At 36.4% G+C, this 19,488-nt stretch overlaps 1 protein-coding gene across 2 annotated transcripts in view; it reads right to left on the bottom strand.

Moving 5' to 3' along the window:
• The window catches only part of LOC118193964 (alpha-tocopherol transfer protein-like), a 45,121-nt gene that overhangs the window by 2,007 nt on the left and 23,626 nt on the right, over positions 1-19,488 (bottom strand). For both annotated transcript variants that reach the window (XM_035365133.2, XM_035365134.2), the window contains 2 exons: positions 12,633-12,743; positions 8,631-8,821 (listed from right to left, as the gene is read on the bottom strand). In XM_035365133.2, coding sequence (XP_035221024.1) covers positions 8,648-8,821; positions 12,633-12,743 — 285 coding nt within the window. In that variant the 3' untranslated portion in view covers positions 8,631-8,647. The remainder of the gene's footprint in view (positions 1-8,630; positions 8,822-12,632; positions 12,744-19,488) is intronic.

Raw genomic sequence — 19,488 nt, 5'->3', positions numbered from 1 at the left:
TCAGGAGAGTACGGTGGCCAGGGAAGCATCTGTATACCTTGCAGAGCATGTTGGCAGATGCATGCGAGCACTGTGCGGTCGGGCGTTATCCTGCTGAAAAATTGCATTAGGCAGCCCCTGAAGGTAGGGGATTGCCACCGGCATCAGTACATTATCCAAGTATCGTTGGGCCGTCATAGAGCCCTGAATACGAACTAGAGGTGACCTGGAATCGTAGGAAATAGCGCCCCAAACCATTATGCCACGTTGTCGCGCGGTGGGGCATTCCACATTTACTGCCGGATTAGATCTGTCTTCACTTCGACGCCACACACGTATGCGGCTACTGTCAGTGGATAAACAGAAGCGTGTCTCATCCGAGAACACGACGTTTCGCCATTCTGTCATCCATATCGCTCCAATCCGGCACCATTCTAAGCGTTGGCGTCTATGCTGTGGGGTCAATGGCAGTCTTAACGGACGCCGTGAGTGCAGGCCACGTTCAACCAATGACGGAAAATGGTTCTGGTGGACACGCAAACATCCAGGGTATCTTGCGCATGCTGCAGAATCGCTGTACAAGTGACTTGCGGGACCGCCACAGCTTGTCGGCGGATGCGTCGATCCACGCGTGCTGACGTCACACTGGCTGCACCTGCACCCCTTCTTCTTCCCACATTTCCTTGTTCAAACCATGTTCGCCATAGCCGATACACCGTGCTCGCATACACATGGGTATGAGCTGCGATTTGACGTAAGGACCAACCCGCCCTTCTCAGTCCGATCACCATACCCCTCGTAAAATCGTCTATCTGCTGGAAGTGCCTTCGTTGACAGCGGCCTGGCATTCTCTCCTATTACACGTATCCTCCGGGACAAAAACCAACTTTCTTCGATAATTCGTCTGGCAGAAGTAACGACACGAATATTCCCCATTCTGCACGTTCCTTCCTTTATATCTTACTTCACGTGCGTCGGAGAGCTGCGCATTTCACATCATTCGCATAACTGAGTGACGTGCGTCTACTCTAAAATTTGCATAAATTTCTGACCACTCCTTCTTGGTGTTGCAGTTTCACTGTCGAGCAGTGTATATATTATATTTATATATAGCGCACACTTTTAAAATAATTCTACTTTAATTAAACTTAGGAGATAATATAATCAATTAATCAATACTGTTTAGGAAATAAATTATTATTAACTAACTTTGCAGCAATTGCGCAAGTAATAATAACTTGTATTCGCACTAAATGGATTTAAGCTCATACAACATTGTTTTAACATAGGTATTTTGACACCAAAGCGGACTTTTTCTGAAATGGCACACGATTTTTATTTCATATTTCGATTTTGCGATTCAAGTTATGCCCAGGTATAAAATTTTGTAATTTTTGGTGATAAATTTGTGAAGAAATATAAAAATCTATCTTGGTTCATTTTTTTTTTTTTTTTTTTTTTTCAGTTTTGAGCCAAGAATAATTCAATCGTCGAACTTTAATTTATAGCAACCTATTTCCCTTCCCCCTTTTTTTCGTTGCACACGAACAGAAAGAAGTCATCTTTCGTACTTTCAAATAATTTTAACGAAGTGTATAAACCACATTTGGCAGTATTTTCGCTTATAACATACATGCCAAATTTCAAAACGCGCCAATATGTAAATTTATGTATATATCAGAAAATTTTGAACATAAAACATTGCAGGTGTGTCTAGAAATACATCTACTTTAAGATGGTGGTAAAAATTTTGTGTTATAAAATATTTTTCGAAAAATTTAAAAAAAATATCTAAAAATGCAAATTTAAAAAACAAATCATAAAAAACGAGCGAATTAAATTTAGATTAAGCACAAATTTCGAATTCTGGAAGAAGGAATCAAGTAATTTTAATAAAAAAGAGATATTAATAAATTTATATCAAATTCAATTAACATTGAGGAGCTAGAATTTTGCCAGCTAATTTTTTAAAAACTACTCGTGCGATTTTTACAAAACTTAACCGTTTTTCATAATTCAGTCCTATAGTCGAAACATGGAAACAGATTGGCATGTCATTTCAGAAAAAGCCCGATTTTGTGTCAAAATACCTATATTAGAACAACGCTATATATAAATCTAATACATATCCTAAGTCGCGCATTCGAGACATGAAAAACGCAATTTGAATTTCGTCAATTGTTTCAGTAGAACGGAAGACATAGAAATGTCCCATATTTTTTCTTTTTTCTTTTTTTTTTTTGCTCAGTGTAAATATACAATAATTTAGAATTCATATCAAGCGATAATGCAGTGTTTTCTATGGCTTTACTGTGTAAGCAGTACTATATAAAGTAATTACAGAGTTCGTTACTGAGCGCTGCCTGAGATAACCACAGACCTTGCTTTTGCTGTAAAAGTTTTACAGTGTTAATGGTCATCCTGGCAGGGATTATTTCTTCCGTATAAAAATATAAATATTACATGGGCATACAAGGCCTGTGTATAAGCATAAATATATTAATTACAAACATTGTCTTATACAAGTTATATGCGATAGTTACATAAAATCATGACAGTTATGTGCACATTTAAACATTATCTGAATTCATATTTACAATAGTTTAACTGAGATAATCAAATGAAACTTGTAATTCATTTACACATTGACTGGATTTTCTGTGTCATTTTTAACTGCTTTACAACATTTTTTCAACAAGTACATGCAAAATGAATAATAATAAGCTTCCATTACAATAGTTTTTGCTCTTACAGTCCTGTTACTATTCTACCAGGTGAGCTATTTTTCTAATGTTGATTTTCAGTTGTTGTAGCACTATCTAGCTTAAACTGCGCTGGGAGTTATGTGACTAAATTTTTTGGTACTTTAGCTGAATTGCTTGGAAAAGTTGCAACTGCTATTAAAGTTGTAGTATCTATCAAGGGAGTATCTTTGTTACTGTTCAATTACTTGGATATTACTGTAAGAGTCAACTACAATAATCTGCTGCTCCGGTAACTACGAGTTGTCAGCTCGATGTACTCCACTTTTGTAAGGCCTCTACCCAATACTTTGATTTGCTATTGAAAGCAAATCGAAGTTCCTTACTCAGTGAGGAACACAGCTAGAGTTCCTCACTGAGCCATAGAATGAACGACACATGAAATAGGAAGTCTTGGATTGTGAGAAGAATAGAACAGAGCTTTGCCTCTGTAGCAGCTAGAGTCGTCACGCGTCTGGCGACATCTATGTGGAGAAAATCTAGGTAGGTAGCTTTGGAAGATGAATGTTCCCAACTTGGGAGTAGCGTCAGCTTCCAGATTACAGTGTCCAACCGAGGTAATACGCGAGAAAGGAAAATATATTCTCTGACAGGCAAGGCCTTATATATAAGGCCTGGCATATTTTTTTGTGATGTCTGTAGGAACGTATATATACGTGCATCTTGAAATATGCATAAGAAATTAACCCTTTGACTACGAATTAAAAAAAATTACCCTGTTTTCTACCCGAGTGAACAAAATATGTCATAAATAAGGTAAATTAAGCATTGGTTTTTGTTTTCGGCAAACGGTTTTCAAGCCGGGACACGTATGTCCCAGACGTAGTTAATGGTGGGATACATACAGTGGATGGACAAAAATATGGAAACACCTTGTGAAATGCATGTTTGAAAAGAAAGATTGATTTTAATGAAATATGTAGTTGGCGCTGGCGTTTTTGACTACGGACGCCACCTATACAACTTCGTAAATGTGCTAAACAGTTCAGTTGTTGTCGGAGTACTGTTATGTGAGGTTGTCATTGCATTATGTCAGAGTTAACAGACTTCGAACGTGGGCAAATTGTTGGAGCACGTATGGTAGGTGCTTCCGTAAGCAAGGTAGCCGAGGTGTTTAGTGTTTCAAGAGGTACTGTATCGAAGATTTATTCCGCATATTTGAAAAGCGGAAAAACATCATCTGCTAAATCACAGCGCGGACGAAAGTGTGTCCTGAGTGATCGTGACAGACGATCATTAAGGGCAATTGTGACGAAAAATAAGAAGACTACAGCTGCAAAAGTTACTGCTGAAATGAATGTTGTGTTACCGAACCCTATGAGTACCAAAACAATTAGAAGGGAGCTTCATAAACAGGGAATTGCTGGCCGTGCTGAAATTGAGAAGCCACTCATCAGTGATGCTAATGCCCGTAACAGGAAAAGGTGGTATTTAAGTCATAAAGGCCTGCACTATAGAGCAGTGGAAGCGAGTAATATGGTCTGACGAGTGTTCTTTCACATAGTTTCCCACTTCTGGCCGAGTTTACGTCTGGAGAACGCCATCTCAAGCCTATAATACAGATTGCTTGTTGCCAAGAGTGAAACATGGTGATGGTTCTGTTATGGTTTCGGCAGCCATATCGTGGTTCTCTGCTAGCCCCATGATAACTGTGTCAGGGCCCATGACTGCCAAGACTCATGTGAACATTTTGGCCGATCAAGTTCATCCCATGGTACAAACTTTGTTCCCCGATGGTGATGGTGTCTTCCAAGACGACAAAGCCCCTGTTCACACAGCTCACATTGTCCAGGACTGGTTTTCTGAGCACCAGGATGAGTTTTCCCATCTCCCCTGGCCACCACAGTCACCAGACCTGAATATTATCGAACCTTTGTGGTCTACCTTGGAACGGAAAGTGCGTTCTCGTTATCCACCGCCAACATCGTTATCTGAACTTGCCACCGTTTTTCAGGAAGAATGGTATAATATTCCCTTGGCAAACATACAGGAACTGTATTTATCCATTCCGAGAAGACTGCAAGCTGTTTTGGATGCCAACGGGTTTCCTACACCATATTAAGCAAAGAAACATATTTTTTTAAAGGTGTTTCCATATTTTTGTCCAACCCCTGTATGTCTCACACGTAGTGATCGACTTACCATAAGCACACCTATTATTCTGGGAAACTTTATTATATGAAACAGATTTTACATGGTATGTTACAGGAAAAAGCATTCTGTGTATAATCCAACATTACGATTGTGTAACTTCTATTTATTCTTTTCTCTATGTTCATTTGCGTACAACCAGGACAGCGGCGTCTTGATTGTCCAACTATTGGAAGATGATCGCCAACATTCAGGAGATTCTAAGTACTTTTTAACTCAGCAATAATTCACTCCACCCGCAATGCACCCTTCTTCCATCACTGCACTATCGTCTCGTCCAGCATTTGTTTGCACTGTCTTCAGCACTCGTCTTGAGCACAATATGTATATATAAGTGTGTTATGTTGATCTAGTTATTTCCATCAGCCGGATTACCTGGCCGATATGCTAACTACCCAGTGGACCAGCTGCCTTGCTGTCGGTGGAAAGAAAAAGAAAAGCACTTTATGTGGGACATATATGGCCGTTAGTAGTCAAAGGGTGAAGACCTGGTCAAGCGCCGGCGAAAGTGACATCTGTTCCCTACAATCAAAACAAGGTACAGGAAGAAACATTCTGTGTATAATCCAATATTACAATTAGAGCAACTCATATTTATTCTTTTCTCTATGTTCATTTGCGTACAACGAGGACAGCGGCGTCTTGATTGTGCAACAATTGGAAGATGATCCCCAACATTCAGGAAATTCTAAGTACTTTGTAACTCAACAGTAATTCACTCAGCACTTTATGTGAGACATATGTGGGATATATGGCCGTTAGTAGTCAAAGGGTAAGACCTGGGCAAGCGCCTGCGAAAGTGACATCTGTGCCCTACAATCAAAACAAGATTTCTCAGGATAATCATCTGAGCTCCATACAACGTGAGAAATAAAAATCTGCATGCTGACCTGAAAGTGGAACTTATTTCTGATTTTCTGCACAGAATAAATACTAAATTTTATGATAAAGCTACGCAGAACACGTTCTCCGGCTTTGCAGATATTTTCGCTTGCGAAATACTTGAAGAAGACAGGAATAATAGGCCATTTGCAGCTTTTCTCTTATATAGCGCAAACACGCAGAGACAAGATCAACATGTGTAACCTTTATATTAGTTTTATAGCAAATTTCGGACTTAAAAACTTTCAGAATGCTGAGCAGGAGTCACAGGACTGCCGCCACACCTCTGATAGTACAATGCTAGTCTTCTGTCATCGCATCGTCACCCGCCAGTGAGATTTTACAGACAATGTGTCTCAATGTTTTCTTATTTTTATCGCATTTTATTTTAAGGTACACACTTTTATGGTAGACCAATGAGCTCTTATGTGAGAGGCCCTTTGTGGGATTCTCTGATAAGCTCTGGTAAAAGCGAAATTAATTCCCGCTGTAAACCAGAATATGCAACCAAAACATCAAAGCATCAAGGGGTTAACGCAATATATTGAAAGTACACAAATCCAGGTATAAAATGCCTTGAGCATTTTGGCATTAAATAAAAAATACCTCTTTCTCATTAGCAGTTTTCGGAAATTTGGACTTTCTGAGTGAAAGATCAGAGGATTAAGAATTTACATCATGAAGCGGAAAGGAAGGGTGAAACCGCATGTCACATGTCAAATCTTTCTTGCCGCTGAAGATGTCCAATATACCGCAGAATGAAAAAAAGTCCACTGAGATTACATAAATTAGAAGTGCAGCACAATTTGCAGTAGTACTGGCTGCTGCCCCTTGTTGTGGATATACATACAATAAAATCCCGCAAAGTCGACTCCCGATATCTCGACATTCTATATAACTCAAACGTTTTAGAAACTTTTTTAAGATATCTCCAAGCCAAACACATCAAAACAAAAAAAAAAAAAAAAAAAAAAAAAAAAAAAAAACACAGTATATATAATTCTTATTTATGCGTCTGCCTTTTCTGGTCTGTTTAAAGATTTCAGTATTCTTTTTCTGTAATTTTTGCCGTTTTCGCGTTATTGGATTAATTCTTGGAACTGCCTCACAAATTTCAAGATATGTTGTATTACTTGGCAACGCTGTTTGCTTCTTTCGAGGATATGAAGAAAGTCAGGCTGGTTCACATTCTGGCCGCTGGTTCACATTCCTTTCTACCCACCAGCGGCCGAGCAATAAAGACGCTGAACACTGGTAGTTTAGTCCGAGGTTCGAATCCCGCGAACGGGCTGGCTACTGCAAATTTATATTTTTTTAATAAATTGCAATAATGTTAAAACTTGAAAAATATTAGTATTTTTTTCGAAAGAAATGAAAATATAACTCTGTAACATAAAATGTCATTGAATACTGAATGAATATGTGAGTGTATCTGAAAATATCTTAAGCAGAAGAAGAATAGAAAAATATCTTAAGCAGAGGAAAGAGAGGTGAAACGTAAATACACATGACGGCCTTCTAAATATCTTCCTTTTCAAACCTGTATCAAATAAAATACTGGACCGAAAATCTTCTCTATTTCAAATCTATTACGAAATTATTAAAAACTATCTAAAAAGTCGTACAGAGAGCGATTTTTTTTTAAATTGTGTAATTCTTTTGAAAAAATATTTTTTATTTTGCGAATGTAATAAATATTTTCTAGATAATTATTCAGAAGTGTTTTTTATATCTTGCATTTTCGTTTTGTTTCTAAAACTAGCACTTTATGTAAGCATGTTAGGCGAATTTACTCAGGCAAAGATGCAGTTTTATTGTTCTAGATGCACGGTGGAACAAGCGGTATCCCACCACTTCATGAATTAACTTAAAGGTTAATTTTTTTTTTTAACATGAAATAACATTGTATTAGGGGCTAATTATCTATGTGTATTTTTTCAAAAAAAAAAAAAAAAAAAAAAAAATATGCACCGAACCTTAAAGGGTTAAACAGCTTGGACAAAGGGAAAAGTGAAAACAAAATTCCCATGGATTTAGGTGTTGGACGTCAAAGGGTTAAATATTAAGACTTCTAAAAAACCTACCCCTTATTCCGTAAAACTCGAATTTTTGGAAACTTGACAGTCTTTCAGTCCGCATTATGTCGAGTTTGCGGGACTGTATTGTTTCAGAGGGTTTTAGTATTTGTACTGTTTTTATTGTAATTGCACTTGGGATAAGATTTTAGTTTGTAGAATCCACTTGATTCAGTCCTGTGTGAAAACTGTAAGCGTAGTAACTGCATAGAAGAAGGGCTAAAAGTATCCTTTATTAACTCTTTAACATTTATAATGCGTCAACTTCACGTTAACAAACTACGCCTTTGCTTGGGCGGTAACTGAAATCAAAGAACTAACTAAAGATTTGAAGATATGTACCAGTCTACAGGATTCAGAAACCCCCGTCGAAAAGCAGTGGCAACAAGTAAATGCAAGAACTGCCACGGAAAACAGCAATAACATTGGGAGCAGATGGTTAAGCAGCAGAGGTGGCAGCAATAGCCTATATCTCTCTCTTTCTTACTAAACCTCGGTTTTTTACATCTTTCTTCAAGGTAGAATTTGCATTCCTTCACGCGCACTACCAAATTTAAATATTCTGGCATTGACAATTAAGAGAATGAAGGCTTATAGGAAAGAATAACAAATTAAATAAAATTGGTGATTTAAAATAAATATAAATCCTAGAAATTTATAAATAAATAAAATTATACATTATTTAGCATATATTTACGAAAATGAATTGATAAAATTAACATCACTTTACAAAATTGTGTAAATACACATTAATTGTGTAATAGCTACATTTGTTTATTACCTAGTGTTTGTGACTGTTCACGGCTTAAATCCACATTTATTCATCTCTTGAAGAAGAGATTCATGCCTCAAGACATAGTTGAACATTTCCGTGCTGTCGAAGGGCCCTGCCTTACCACCTAGCTCGTTGGGAAGGATTTCAGCAGGAATGAACTTGTGGAGGCCTTCAAGCTTTCTTCCATGCAGGAAAATCTAAGTGAAAAAATTTAAGACGAAAATGCTTGAATTGTATTCTTAACCATTATCATTGCATGTCTGAGGGGGAGAAAAAAATATGTTTAACAGTGTAACTTTAATTGAAGTTAATGGATTAAGATTAAACGAAAACATTAGGAACATACGTTGAAATCAAATACCACATTGACCGGGTTATAAGATGATGTATACTGCGCAAAAAAAGAGGGGACAATTATATATCTCTTCTACTGGGCTGGTTGACGAAATTCAAATTGCGGTTTTCACGTCTCAAAAGCGCGACTTAGGATATGTATTAGATTTATATATAGAGTTGTTCTAATATAGGTATTTTGACACAAAATCGGACTTTTTCTGGAACGAGATTCCAATTTTTTTTTCATATTTCGATTCTATGGCCCAAATTATGACAGACTGCTTAGTTTTGTAAAAATCGCACGAGTAGTTGTTAAAAGATTAGCTGTCAAAATTTTAGCTCCTCCATGTTAATTGAATCTTGTAGATACTTATTCTTATCTCTATTTTATTAAATTTATTTGATTCTTCCTTTTACATTCCGAAATTTAGGTTTATTCCAAATAAAATTTACCCATGTTTAATAATTTATCTTTAAATTTATACTTTTGAATAATTTTTTTTTATAATTTTTTCCAAAAACATTTTGAATTATAACCTATCAAATATTTGCCAACATCTTAAAGTCGATATATTTCTAAGCATATCTGCAAAAAAATCGAGTTTTTTATTTAAAATTTCCTAAGATATGCGTGAATTTACGTATTAGCGCATTTTGAAGTTTGGCATATTTTGTATAAGCGGATATAACGCCAAATGTGGTTTACGCACTTTGTTAAAATTATTTGAAAGTATGAACGATGACTTTTCTCCCGCTAATCTACAGTTAAGAAAAGAAAAGGAAAACAAACTGCTATAAATTAAGAAGTTCTTTAAGTTAAGAAGTTCGTTATTCTTGGCGCAAACTGAAAAAAATGGGCGAAGATAAATTTTTAGATTTCTCCATAAATTTCGTAAATGTCCAATTTTGTGTCAAAATACCTATATTAGAACAATGCTATATATAAATCTAATATATATCCTATGTCGCGCTTTCAAAACATAGAAAACGCAGTTTGAATTTGGTCAATCGGCCCGGTAGAACGGGACATATAGAAATGTTCCACTTTGTTTTTCGCGCAGTGTAGTACAGCTGCTCCGAAATGACGTTTTGGACGTTTAACAACTAAGACTATTTAAGTTGGCACTGCTGTTAGGGAAATTTGATTATGCTAGTAAACATCGATCTGGTTCAAAAATGTTACATGCGATTTTTTATCAAAAATTTAGGTTAAATAGCATTATTTACCTCATACGTTTCCCACGTTTTCTACTAATTTTAACACTACCGTCTGAAGCGCAACCCTGGTTGGCATTCTGCCAAAACACATAGACTCGTCCAAAAGGGGCGGTATTACTTGTTGCGATGTGAAAGGTCTTCTCTTCTCCGGAAAGAACTATGCTGGAAGGAAAGAAAGTCCCCATCCTTCCACCCTATTTTGAGAATAATTCGGTCCGAATGGAGCATGCGTGTTTGCGCTCATGGTCGCGGATGAAACGGTCGAACTATACCAGTGTCCCTTATCTGACAATGGTCAGCTAAAGCCCTCGATATTCATCGTGGCGAGGAGTGAAATGCGCATGTCGTTGGCAAGAGTCCTGAGCACCATATAGGTGACAGCCCGACTTTAGCTGAGTACCGCCCCAATTTTGAGAGACACCAACTTGCGAGGATGGGTCCGGTGGTCTCCTAGCCTTGTTCTCCTACCAACAACCTCTCAAGAAGACTTGATAATTTCGTGAATATTTATCAAATTATACAATACGTAATATCTTCTCGGAGCATATTCAGAAAGTGTCCGACATCCCGCCTAGATACCATACATTTACAGAATCGTTAAAATGTTTACTATGAACTGTAAACAAGTTAACTAATGCTGATTTGAATCTTAAAAAAGGTGAAAAAGCATTATATGCACAATCGGTACTCTTCTGTTTTGAGGGCTGTAAAAAATTGCAGCGAAAATGTATGCGCAAAAGCGCCAAATCTAGCAAACATGCCCATTTAACAGCGCGCCAAATCGAGCGTAAGCGCTGGTTTCAGATAGCGTAAGTTTATATATTTCTATATTTCTTAAGACGCCATTGAAATACTAGTTTTATTTTTAAATCCTTTTTTGATATCCTATGGATTTAACAATTTGGGAATTGCCCATGACGAAAACTCGGCAATAGAATTTTGGGTAAAGTGCAGAATCGCCCACTGCATGACGCGTTTTTAAGAATTGCACATACTCGGTATCCATATATTCACTTGAAAGTTATTCACCTAAAAAAAATCCTAGAATTGCACAAAAATGGCACTGCGCACACCCTTGACTTTATCTATATACACATCGACCTATTTTCACTTAAAAAGTAAAAGAAAATTGACAAAAATCCAATTGTTTTTACCCTTGTAAAAAGCGGCAAACAAATAAGTGAGCGATTCTGCACTTTACCGAGAATATTTTCAAAGAAAAGGCATCATTAATTATATAAAATTACGTTTGAATAACCAACGAGATGAAATGATGCTTTAGCGATAACTCGGTAGCAAAATAGCGATGCAGGCATCCATTCAGTTATGTTTAGCAATTTTTATATAAATTATAATAATGATCTGAAATACTTATTGACTCTTATGCTTCCATTCAGTCATGTTTAGCCTTTTTCATATAAATTATTATAATAAAAAAGTATTATATGAAATGAACCTTTCATCTTAATTAAAACATCAATCTTAGATAGTTATTTACTATTATACTTCCTTTCTTGCCGCAATTATTAGGGTTGCCGCAATTATTTTTGGCAGCATTGGCATTAGCAATAGTTTGGCGATTTTTTACGGTCGTGGAAACCGAATAGTACCGCACAATCTTTATCCAACGCGCTGCAAAATTCTTCGTGAGAAATATTTATCAGGACAAAAATGGAAAACGTTGTTACAATAGATGAATCTTGGATGTATTTAAATGACTGCAATAAAATGAGATCTATTTATTATTATCAAAGAGGAGAAAAAAGTCTTAAAACATGGCTCAAAGAATATAAAGAAAGCTTTTCAAAGGCATTTATGGATGATGCTTTTTTTTTTTTTTTTTCATATAATGGCAAACGAAAAATAAAGAGAGTGTGAAAAAAAGTTAAGATCGACTCCATATATCAGGAACATATCTGATAGCCAGCTTTCAAATATGAAATCTTTACCCACAATGCCATCAACCAGAACTGCATAAAGGAAAAGCAGGCAGCCGCGCGTCAAAATCCATTATTAATCTCCTGGAAAAAAGGGAACAAGAAATGGGTATCAAGGCCGTATACCCTTCACTATATCTCTAATAAATCTCCTGATGGCCATAGATTTTTGCGCTTGTAGTCTTTTAAAAAGCGGATTGCTCAAACGTCGATCTATAACCCTCCTTGAACTTTGGAAAGCTGTTGAAGTGGAATGGGATAAAATAATCTCTCCCGATGCAACAAAAGCTTTATTGTCTTGGAAATTGCGCTGTCGGAAAATAGTAAAGGGCTATCAAAGAGAATATTTAAAACACAAAAATGTTACGTAAAATATTTCTGTAAATACAATGAAAATCGTCTAACAGATAAGTCTAACTATAAGCCTCTGTACATGTTACTTAATCATATAAATTGGTTTCATTTTTATTACTATAATTAAATTACGAAAAAGAGACAATTTAAATAAATTACTTACCCTTTCTCTTAGCTTTTTCGGCAAAGCAACTTTTACAATTTCGAAAAATATTTGGAAGAAGTAGGGCTCATTTATTAAGTGCATTCCCTTGATTCGTAAAGGAAAACAGTTCTGAAATAAACAAATGGAAGCTGTAATTAAATATAATTTGTTTAGTTCTCTTTTACAAAGAAAAAGTGACTTAGAATACAAGCGTAACATATTGAACCGTATTTTGAGTTGTTCAGCGACATTTGGCAGAGCACATTTTAGTAAAAGCAGTTATGTCGCCTATGGAAACTTTTCATTTAATATTGTTACGAAATGCACAGCTGCGGTAAGTTTTGTCAGAAAGCGACAAAGAAAGACATGCTTGGCAGGCGCATTTGGCGACAAAATTGGCGATGTGTCATAGACAGAGCGAGAACACTCTAGAACGAATTCTTACCGGTTTTCCCGAGAATGTTCTCAAAGGCAGGTCAAAAGCTATAAATTCCCTACCTGTACGCGGAGCAGCAGAGTGTCGTGAATGAATATCTTGAATATAGAGAGTACGTTGCGTTCGGTAGCAGTGTCTTGAACGCCGAGAGCGATTGACCGAGTCGGGAGCTGTACGTTAGTGCTTTGCCGTGAAGCTGTCTTCAACGTTATGGTAGCGGAAAGTAGCGTCATATGTGTTGCTGATCGTTTCAGCGCATTTATCTTAGATTTTCGACTGCTGTAAACGTGCTTTTAGAACTCTTCTGTGGAATACTGACGAATAAAGTGTGTTTTTGATTCTTCATCAAGTGTTCTCATCAATCATTCTAAATCCGCGAACCTGTAGAAAGCGAAAAAAGTACACCAAATTCAATTTCCATTGAGGAGCTAAATTTCTGAGGGCTAAATTTTAAAAACTACTCTTGCCATTGTTACAAACTTTGGCGCTTTAGCATAATTTCAGTCGTAGGATGGAATTTGAGTATGTTCTCAAAGGAAGGTCCAAAGCTATGGAGTAAAGTACCGTATTTATGCGAATCTAATGCGCCATCGAATCTAATGCACATCCCCATTTTAAAACTTTAAATAATAAAAAAAATTGTTTGTCGGCGAATGTAATGCGCATCAATGATATAAGGAATTTATTGAATCTTATTTTATACAACAATGGATTTGTATATAAACTATCAATTAATGGTATGATAATTTTATTTAAATTTAGATACCATATTTTATACAACAATGGATTTATACATAAAGTAGCAGAACATAGAATTAACCTATTAGTGGGCTATTGTCATGTGAAACAATCATTGTTAATTAGCATTACCGTATATACGGTACCTATCGTAAAATATGAACATGAAATAAATCGTAACATTTCTATCTAGCTAACAGTTTCTACAATCAGTGATTAATAGTAAACGTCTTTATTCACTAATGTTTTTATCACAATGTTGTACGGCGTTTTAAAGATAAACCCATCCGCTTCATAAACCGATCCACCCATCCACGGCTAGCCTTAAAACTCTTGTTTCGGTATTCCAAGAACTTCAGCCTCCTCTTTTGCTTTATTTCTTATGGTGTCACTAGCCACAGGTTGTCCATTCTTCCTCCTTTCACGTACAAATTCCAAAACTTTTTCTTCAATTTTAGGCTGTCTTCCTTTGCGAGGGCCAGTTAATTTCTTTCTACTAGCTTTAGTTGCAAACAGTGCCAATTTCTGTTGCCGCCACAAGCGAACATTGCTCTCAGCTACGTTGAACTCTCTCCCTGTCTTTCTATTGCCATTTTTTTTTCAGCATAAAGAATTACTTTACGTTTGAAAGTAGCGTCATATGACATTCTTCTCTGTTTGCCCTCCATTTCGTGACTACGTACTCTGCAGTTTGTATCCTCTATGCAATAATGTATCAACGATAAATGTAACAGTAAACGTAGTCGAGAAATTTTGTTGACGTCATCGGCGAACTTTGCACTCGAATCTAATGCGCACCCCAATTTTGAATACTACATTTGGCCAAAAACGATGCGCATTAGATTCGCGTAAATACGGTATTTTGTAGTATGTAGAGTAGAGTATTGAGTAAAGTATGTAGAGTTCAGTAGTAGTGTCTTGAGTTCAGAGAATAACTCGAGAGCGATCGACCACGTTGGAAGCTGTATTTTAGTGTTTTGCCGTGAAGCTGTCTTAACCGTTATAGCCTGATAGCCTGTTTCTGATTCTTTCAGCGTTTTTATCGTAGTTTTTCGACGACTGTAAACATGTCTTTGGAATTAAGACACAATAACACGCCGAACAAATACTAATTCAGAAGTCAAACAACAATCAGCGTTATATTTTCAAATTTTCACAGGACTAGTTTCGATGATTTTACCGAACCACTATCGTCAGCTGCAAAAGCGCAAATGAACAAGATAGGATATAATGATCAGATAAGATAAGAAAGCCTGGACAGAAAATAAGCTAGTGGCGCCATCTGTTGATGAAACCAGAACTAAAATATAATTTCTTTAAAGGCCGAAGGCAAAGATGGATTGGAATTAGGATCGTTAACTAGAAAAGAAAGATTGTTGGTCCGAAAATCACACTTTCAATTTTTCTGCTGCTACAATTATCCAAAAAAACGTCTTCCATTGGAGAACTGGACTTTCTAGAGGAATTTCACATTTTAAAAAAAATCTTTCTGTTCTAGTTAACGACCCTAATTCCAATCCATCTTTGCCTTCAGCCTTCAAGGAAATTATGTTTTAGTTCTGGTTTCATCAACAGATGGCGCCACTAGCTTATTTTCTGTCCAGGCTTTATCTTATCTGGTTATTATATCCTATCTCGTTCATTTGCGCTTTTACAGCTGACGATGGTGGTTCGGTAAAACTATCGAAACTAGTCCTGTGAAAATTTGAAAATACAACACTGATTTTTGTTGTTTGACTTCTGAATGTCTTTGGAACTCTTCTGTGTAATACTGACGAATAAACTGTGTTTTTATTCTTCACCAAGTGTTCTCATAAGTCACTCCAAATCCACGAACCCATAGAACGCAACAACATTTCAAGTCCATAAAAATAGTTTCTGTATTCGAAGAGAAAAATAACTTCCAGAAGAAATAATTATTATTGTGGTGCAGAATCAATGCGCATACTATTTCATTTATCTAGTATTCAAGTTAGATAAATATTTTGGAAATTTTCTCAAATTTTCATTTAAGCAAGATATTATTGTAAGGAGAATAAATCATAAAAAGTACGCAAAAAAAATTGCAACATTTAATTTTATTATCTAGCAACATGGTAAATCTTCTTGTCGCTCATAATAACTAAGCTATCTGTTTCGGTTATTTCATACGGGCCCACCAGCGGCCGAGCGGTAAAGTCGCTGAACACTGGTAGTTCGGTCCGAGGTTCGAATCCCGCGAACGGGCTGGCTGCATGGGCGTTTTCGTGGTTTTCCCCATGTGTAACGTGTATACGAGCCAGTTTCCCTTAGAAAGTCCTCCACGAAGGCATCCCTCCTCTTAGGCAGATAGTCCTAGTGTGCTTTGCCATAATTAAATACACACACACTCGGTTATTTCATAAAATTTCATACTTGAAAGCTGCCATCGCAAATATTCTCTCTTTAAATTTATCACAATTTTCAGTTCAGCAATATTTTATTGCAAGGAGAATAAATCATAACAAGTAAGGAAAAAAATTATAGCATTTACTTTTATTTTCTAGCGAGATTGTTAATCTTTTGGCGTCTCATAATAACTAAGCTATCTGTTTCGGTTATTTCATTAAATTTCATACTTGAAAGCTGCCTTTGTTTATTCAAATGCAAATATTCTTTAAGTTTTTATGATTAAGAAATATAAACGTAGATAAATTTTCGGGTCTAGGACTGTAAGAAGACAATGTAAATGAGAAATATCAAAATATCTGAAAATTAGAAATTTTGAAGTGGTAGCTACGAAAGACGCGGTAATCTATTTAAGTGTGCACAAGGTTACCGATGAGGAACTTTTCAAAACGATTTATGAAAAAGCGATAACATCAGAGTTATCCACAAATAACTTCCGTCAAAACTGAAAATTTTATGTTTGCAATTTTACTCGAGACGCAGGAAAAGAAACATGGATTAGTAAGATTAAAAACGAGGAAAAGATTAAAAAAACAAGGATACTTATGTAACCATTCCGAAGCGAAATGTGCAATACTTCAAGAAATATTCACTTAACTTTCTAACTTGTTTATAATTACTTCCTCGTACGAACTAAAGTATTGTAATTGCCAAAAATTCCGGCTCTCATATTTCAACGAAAATTTCCATTTTGACAGCCACTGAATGTTCTTTAACGATGTTTTTGCGTGACATCTGTACGTAAGGACAGAATAAAGGACGCTTTTCCACCAAACTATAAAACTGATTTAAATGGATTCAGAAGAAATATTTTCGTGGTGTCTGTACGTACGCACATATATATGTATCTCGCATAACTCAAAAATAAGTAGCCTCAGAACGTTGAAATTCTGTATATAGGACTACTATAACATGTAGTTGTGCACTTCCCTTTTTGGTTGTAATTGGCTAAACCAAACGTATATACAAGGTGTACCGTAAATGTTGCGACAAACTTCTAGGGGAGGTAGGGCACAATATAAGGTTTAAGAATTGCATAGGAACCCATGCCCGGAAATGTCAGGGGTAAGTGGTAGCAGAGGTAGAGAATGGGAAAAGAAACAAGAGAGTGAATTATTTGAAATATTTATTGGACATAAATACAAATGGTCTAAGCCAACTTCAATGTTACAACAGATGCTCGAAGTTTGCACCATCAGACACCAAACGTGCCTGACACCGATGGACCTTTGATTGCCGGACATGTCCAAACACACCGAGAGTTTCTTTGATTGTAGCAGCTGCGCAGGCGAGTCTTGCCACGAGATTTATTTCAGACACAACAGGATCGTGATATGCGACACTTTTGATGGCTTCCCACAAAAAGAAATCAAGGCTGAATAAAATCCAGTGAGCGTGAATGCCAGGAAATCGATTCACCTCGCCCAATCCATCGATGTGGGAATGATCTGCTCAAATGGCGACAAACATTTAATCCAAAATGAGCAGGGGCTCCATCATGTTGGAAACACATGTTGCGCCTCACATTTGATGGAACATCGTTAAGAAAATTGGGAAGAACCTGCTTCAGGAAGATCAAATAATTCACGGCATTCAAATGGTCCGTCGATGTCAGGCGTGTTTGGCGTCTGATGGGACAAACTTCGAGCACCTGTTGTAACATTCAAGCTGCCGTAGACCATTCAAGCTGCCGTAGCCATATTTATGTCCAATAAATGTTTCAAATTAATCCCTCTTGCTTCTTTTCCCATCTTCTACCTCTGCTACCACTTACCCCTCACATTTCCGGGTAGCATATTTCACAAGTGCACATCAACGTAGCCACTGAGGGAGGGGTTTCGAAAATGGAGCAATGAGCTGCTATTGCTCTTGTGACGCTACATCTTCGTGCATGTGAGCGTATATTGTTTACGTTTTAATTTGCATTTGTTTCGCAGTTATGAATATATGGCGTAATAGTAGAAAATCTCGTAGTGCTTTCATTTTCTGAGTTTAATTAATCGCTGACATTTCACTTTCGCAGTTTTTATCACACATAATATTAGGATTGATGTTCACGGCATATTATGTGGACTAAGAGAATTCAAGTGTATATTTTTTTAATTGAGCTGAGAATGACTGAAAAGTGTTACAATGAAGCTAGTGTTTTCTTATTTCAGTGTTTGCATTCCTTTGATTTTTAAAGTGTAAGATTCAGAATACATATAATCTGATTATATCCATTGTTACCATTAAAATTCTGCATTGGTTATTATTATAGAACATCTGTTTCATATAGACTGCAATAAAAAAGTGCTGACTTCTATTTACATTTATAATTGGTGTAAAAATTTTTCTCATCCGCATAGTTTTATGTAAAGATTGCATTTGAGCTCAGATATTTATCACATATTTCTTTCTTCATCTTATTTACCACTTATTAAGTAATATTTCACATCGATATTTTTGCGAAGTATCCAACATGTATTAGTCAAACTTCGCAATGAAAAGTTTCATAAGTAATCGACGATACTTTAATTAATTATAGTACAGAAAATTGCGTGGCAGAATATTTTCAACCATCTTGCTTAAATCTTAAAGCACGCGAAAGGTCATGTGACATGACAGAAATATTACTGGATGCTCATTGGTTCATACTAGAAGCCACTCCCTCGGTGGCTAGACAGATGTGCACTTGTGAAATATGCTTCCGGGTATAGGTTCCCATGCAATTCTAAATCTTTAACTGTCCAGTCGCCTCATCCCTTTTAGAGACATCTGCTGTGCCATCAAGGGGAAGATCCGAAAAAATGGCAGCAAATTTGAGACGTTCAGCATTACAACAAATTGAGAAATGTAAAGCCTAGGATTGAGCATTGGGATTTTGCTGGAAATCTTAAGGAGGAAGTTCTTTTGACTCTCCTCAGAATTGGTCACAGTAGAGTGACACACAACTACCTTTTGAAAGCTGAGAATGAGCCTGTTTGTTCAAATTGTAATGTTTGCCTATCTGTCCGTCATATTTTAGTTGAGTGCCCATATTTTAATAGTCTTCGTAAGAAATATTTTAATAGCTGTAACTTACCTCTCGACCGTTTAATCGGAAGAGAGCTCAATTGTAATTTATTTTATTATTTAAAAGAGACTGGATTTTATCACCTAATGTAATTTGTTTTGAAGATTATGTCTTGGATTTTAATGTGTGCATTTAACTTGTTTTTATATGACTTCATCCTCTGCATTTGGTATATTTGTCCGCTTGTTTTTATTTATTGTATTTTAATTTTATTAATT

Source organism: Stegodyphus dumicola, chromosome 11, assembly GCF_044657685.1.
Source record: "Stegodyphus dumicola isolate Sdum_Otavi_A_Nest chromosome 11, ASM4465768v1".
Taxonomy (NCBI): domain Eukaryota; kingdom Metazoa; phylum Arthropoda; class Arachnida; order Araneae; family Eresidae; genus Stegodyphus; species Stegodyphus dumicola.
This window is presented reverse-complemented; position numbering and strand designations above follow the sequence as displayed.